Source organism: Etheostoma spectabile, chromosome 15, assembly GCF_008692095.1.
Source record: "Etheostoma spectabile isolate EspeVRDwgs_2016 chromosome 15, UIUC_Espe_1.0, whole genome shotgun sequence".
Lineage (NCBI taxonomy): Eukaryota > Metazoa > Chordata > Actinopteri > Perciformes > Percidae > Etheostoma > Etheostoma spectabile.
This window is the reverse complement of record NC_045747.1, coordinates 6,791,180-6,795,927: the sequence shown is the minus strand read 5'-3', so window position 1 is coordinate 6,795,927 and position 4,748 is coordinate 6,791,180. Positions and strand designations below refer to the sequence as shown.

At 45.6% G+C, this 4,748-nt stretch overlaps 1 protein-coding gene across 6 annotated transcripts in view; it reads left to right on the top strand.

Moving 5' to 3' along the window:
• The window catches only part of tnrc6c1 (trinucleotide repeat containing adaptor 6C1), a 36,455-nt gene extending 33,768 nt beyond the window's left edge, over positions 1-2,687 (top strand). For 4 of the 6 annotated variants that reach the window (XM_032538380.1, XM_032538376.1, XM_032538378.1 and 1 more), the window contains 3 exons: positions 585-658; positions 757-896; positions 981-2,687. In XM_032538380.1, coding sequence (XP_032394271.1) covers positions 585-658; positions 757-896; positions 981-1,380 — 614 coding nt within the window. In that variant the 3' untranslated portion in view covers positions 1,381-2,687. The remainder of the gene's footprint in view (positions 1-584; positions 659-756; positions 897-980) is intronic. The other 2 variants (XM_032538379.1, XM_032538377.1) reach the window with 1 other exon arrangement.
• The last annotated feature ends 2,061 nt before the right edge of the window (positions 2,688-4,748 follow it).

Here is a 4,748-nt window from a genome sequence, read left to right as displayed (position 1 = left end):
TTTTGCACAAGTTGAAGACGTGAGATGATGGTTTGATTCAGACCAACATAAAGGGCATTGCAGTAATCCAACCTTGAACTAATAAAGACATGAATTGCCTTTTCTAGATCATGCCTGTTAAGGAAGGGCTTAACTTTAGCCAAGAGACAAAGCTGGAAAAAGCTCATTCTAACAAGACGTGTAGACATATGACATATAAGGTGTTCTTATCCTTTATGTGAAAATATTGGACATAAACAAAAAGCTATACACACTGCATAGCTAATACACAAAGTTTAAGACATTTCTTTTTGTCATGAAATGTGAGTTGTGTAAAGGTCAGATTATGGAGCCATATTGTTTTAGCATGTAAAGTTGCAGTATGAGTGTAATCGAAGCGCAAGCTGCGTTTTGATGTTGCAAACAACCACAGTTTTGAAGGTACAGAGTTGACAGGATTGACGACTTAAGATCTTGTTGTGGTTAAACAGATGTCAACTGACACTGGGTGGAAATCGACACCACCCATTCAGTTTAGGTAACTGACTTTGGTTTCAGTAAGCATGTTAAGCATAAGCATCTTTGTGTCTCTCTCTTATACACAGCAGGAACCACGTGGAGTACAGACAGCTCCACCAGGACCAGTAGCTGGCTGGTTCTGAGGAACCTCACTCCACAGGTACCAGTTTACAATCAGCTGCCCCCTCTTAGCCTCACAGACAGCTGTATCTGTCCACTAATTGCCTAAATGTTTCTGTGTGCTTGCTTGTGTCCCAGATTGACGGTTCAACTCTGCGTACACTGTGCATGCAACATGGCCCCCTCATCACATTCCACCTCAACCTGACGCAGGGCAACGCTGTGGTGCGCTACAGCTCCAAGGATGAAGCTGCCAAGGCTCAGAAGTCCCTGCACATGTACGTCTCTTAATTAACTGCTTTGGTTGATTTTTAAGAAGTTTTAACCAGTGCTCAAATATTTTTCCTCTAACTTCCGTCCAGGTGCGTGCTCGGGAACACCACCATCCTTGCAGAGTTTGCTGGGGAAGAGGAAGTGAACCGTTTCTTTGCACAGGGCCAGTCACTTGGCGGAACAACCAGTTGGCAGGCCACTCCAGGCACCAATCAGACAAGGATGGGTGGGTCGGGGTCCGGAGCCTCCCATCCCATCGGTCACTCACCACACTGGAACAACAACAACAACGGCAGCGGCAGCAGCAGCAGTAGCGGTGGCCTAGGAACATGTGGAGCAAAGACCGGCGGTGAGTTGCTGTGGGGTGGTGTGCAACAGTATTCCAGCCTGTGGGGACCCCCAAGTGGAGAGGAGGGACGGGTCATGGGGAGTCCCACCCAAATCAATACGCTGCTGCCTGGGGACCTACTGAGTGGGGAGTCCATGTAGGACGGAAGAGCCCAGGCTTAACAAACACCAATAGGAGCAAAAATCATTGTGGAGATAATCAGTGTGGCTGTAACGGTGACAAGGAGAGACGAGAAGAGGGCGAGGCTACATCCTCGCTGCTCACCTTTGCCAACCTCCTCTACTCCTTTTTAGTTTTTTGAGGACATTTCAGTTGCAGTTCTTTTGGGAATCTCAGTGAGAGATTTTGGTCACAGTGTTCAACTTTTGCTTTTGGAGACTCAGAAGTCTTTCATTCAAAGAAAAAGGAGAACTTTTCACAGAAATAAACTTTTGGGAACTTGCCGTGTGAAACATGTAGTTTAGTTCAAACTGACACGATGAGCTGCCATCTTTAAACTTGCTTAATCCCTCTCTGCCTTTTTAGGCAATCATACTGCACCTCAGAGATCTATGAAAAGGCATCATTCCCAAAGTAAAACCCTTCAATCAGAGTGGTTGTCAAACTTTCAGCTGGTCCAGACTCAACATTTGATTCTCTCAGCACTAATATTAGCCTTAAACTCTTTCCTGCCCTGCTATCCTCACTCACTATGTACTTGGTGAAGAAGCATACGGACACTTGCACACCCTTATTTCTGAGCCAGTAAAACCTGAGTGGAGAGTACATGCTGCGGCTCTATGTAAGCAACCACAGCTCACAACTTCAGTGCATTTTTGCAAGCAGATTGAGTTCCCCACACAATGCTCAAAGGGAATGATGCAACTCTATTCGCCGTGTTCAAGCCATTTATTTTTGTAGTGTTTTTTGTTTTGTTTTGTTTTTTGTTCTTAAACCATTGCAAACAAAGCTAGGAAATGATATTATTCAAATGTGTATGTCAATCTTACCTGGTTGGGGGAAAGATTTGGGGGTCGTCACATGTACAGTTATGGACGTGATAGATGACAAAATGAACCACTGCTACTATTGAGGAGCTGTACAGACTTAAATCCACCTCAACTCATCTGCGGGCAACTCGCAGTTTGGTCTCGGACACTCTCACTGTTGTTGTGGAAAACCTCAAGTCGTAAATGTTTCCCACTGGTCTGTGTTTCCACCATTTCAAGTGACGTGCAATATAAGCCACAGACTCTACCGTCCAAGCACCCTACTATGATCTCTCACAGAAAGAGAGGAGACTGTAAGGAATGAGTGAGCTGCAAAAACGCTATCTACCCTACGCCCCCCGCCCCCACCCTAAAACTGCCACTACTACCTTTCATCTCCCCCCCAAGAGTGTGTGAGCTCAGGAGAGGAGCAAGCTGGTCTTCAACCACCTTCTGTCCAAGATACAAGGACGTACCCACAAAGCACTTCTTCAGCCAGCCTACTCTCCACACTTATGCCAGTGACTAGTTTTGAGGGAGAGGGAGGGACAGGTGTGTGTGTGTGTGTGTGTGTGTGTATGTGTGTGTGTGTGTGTGTGTGTGTGTGTGTGTTTTCTGTTTTCTGTGTATGTGCGTGCTTGGGGAGAAGGCATCAAACCAAAATGAGGAGCCTGTTTTCCTTTTTCCCCAGATGACCTTTTTTTTTTTTCTTCTTTTTGCTCAAATTTGCGTTGGCAGAAAGGTTTGAAGGAAAGATTTTTTGAATAGGTGGTCTATCATAGCACTTAGCAGGAGCTTCGCAGCTCGTAATACCCTTAATGCCAACGAATAGAACAAAAGTGAAGCAACACTGGCAAATAAAAACTTAAAAAAACAAAGACTAAAAAGCAATCTGCTTAGTGGCTTCTCTATTTACTTATTTTTTAACTTTGACGTGGATGTGAAGATTTTTGTTTTTTCTTTCAGTCCTTCTTCCTTCAAGTCGGTGGGACCAGGAAGGATGTCAAACATGGTAGCAAAGTGAAGGGAAATACAAAGAAAGAACTAACTCAACTGATGACGGGTGTGGCACCTTAAAGCACTCACCCTCTTTAACTAAGTAAATATCACTGTTACATTGCATACTTTGAAATCTTTAGCCTTGGTGTCTGGAAACACTCAACATGTTTATGTTCTTCTGGATCGAGCAGGGAGGATCGCCATCTTCTTTGTCCTTTTTTGTCTTCTTTTTATTGGAGGTCCTGCCAACCTGTGTGATAGTGTGGCCACCGAGTGCCTGCCTGCTGCAGAATGCTCTGCAGCAGCCCTCACCCCACCCTCCCCTCCGCTCGCTGCCTCCCTGCGGATCCCTACAGACTGGCTTCCCTCCTCTTCCACCCCTGGCCTCCAGGCCGAGAGCAGCTCTTTCAGAACTGGCCCCCCTGTATTAAATTTACTACTACTGCTGCGCCAGAATCTGTCCTCATCAACCTCCAACTCGTTGTCTCTCCTGCAAGGATCACTTTAGCCAGGGATGGGGGCGTTTAATGTTTTTTTTTTTTCTTCTTCCCTTGGTTTCACTTTTGGAATTGCCTGTGTGCATTTTTATTTGATTGTTGTCATGAAGTTTGCTGATATTGTTGCTGTTATCATTGATGATATAGATAATCATTGTTTTCTGATGATGATTTCATGGCTTTTCATTATTGGTCTTTATGCAGTGTTTAGCTTCTCTCCTGCCCCTCCCACTGCCTCTGAGGCACAAGCAGTGTGTAGTGTAGAGGTACGCCTCAGCTGGCAGCAAGGCCATACGAAACACTGCAGATGTCAGTAGAAGAGCCTGGGGGGGTGTCTTCTTGTTGCTTGCTTCTTGGAGTCCGACAGAAGAGTCAATTCAAGTGGAAAAGGTTGTGTAGTCAAAGGTTCTCCAGGATAGTGAGCCAACTTTCTCTGTCCATCCTGGAGCACCTCCACTCTATGTTGTCTCATAACACACACATCCTTTAGTGTTGATGGGCCTCACTCACACTGGTGCTTTATGTTTAACTCTGGGAGCACTCAGTTACACTTAGAACCACCTCAACTGATAACAGCCTTCCATTTCTATGCAAAGACAAGGATGTGATCGTTCACAGCCATCTAGAAAATCACAGCCATGCCCCCACCCACATCTGCCAATCTTCACTTTTCTCTCAACCTTTACTACCAGGCAGCTTCCCTTGAAAACCCCCCTGGATAAAATGTAAGGGACACTGAAAGAGCCTCTTCAACGGTTTAGTCTCCCACTGTGTGGACAGAGCTACTAGAAAACACTAAATGACCTGCTGGAGGCACTAGTGGTTGGCAAACAGTAACTTCTTCAGGCTTGTGCCAACTGATCTGCATATGTTAGTGTGATGATACTTAGGTTTTTGTTTTTTTTATTGCTGCAGGGGCGTACACCACACGCTCCAGCTGTAGGAGGCTTGAGGAGTAGAAGGGCAGGACAGATGAATGGTGCTGGTCTTTCACCAACAATGGACTGGAAATTTAGTGGAGAACCTGGCTGTGGAAATGGGGGG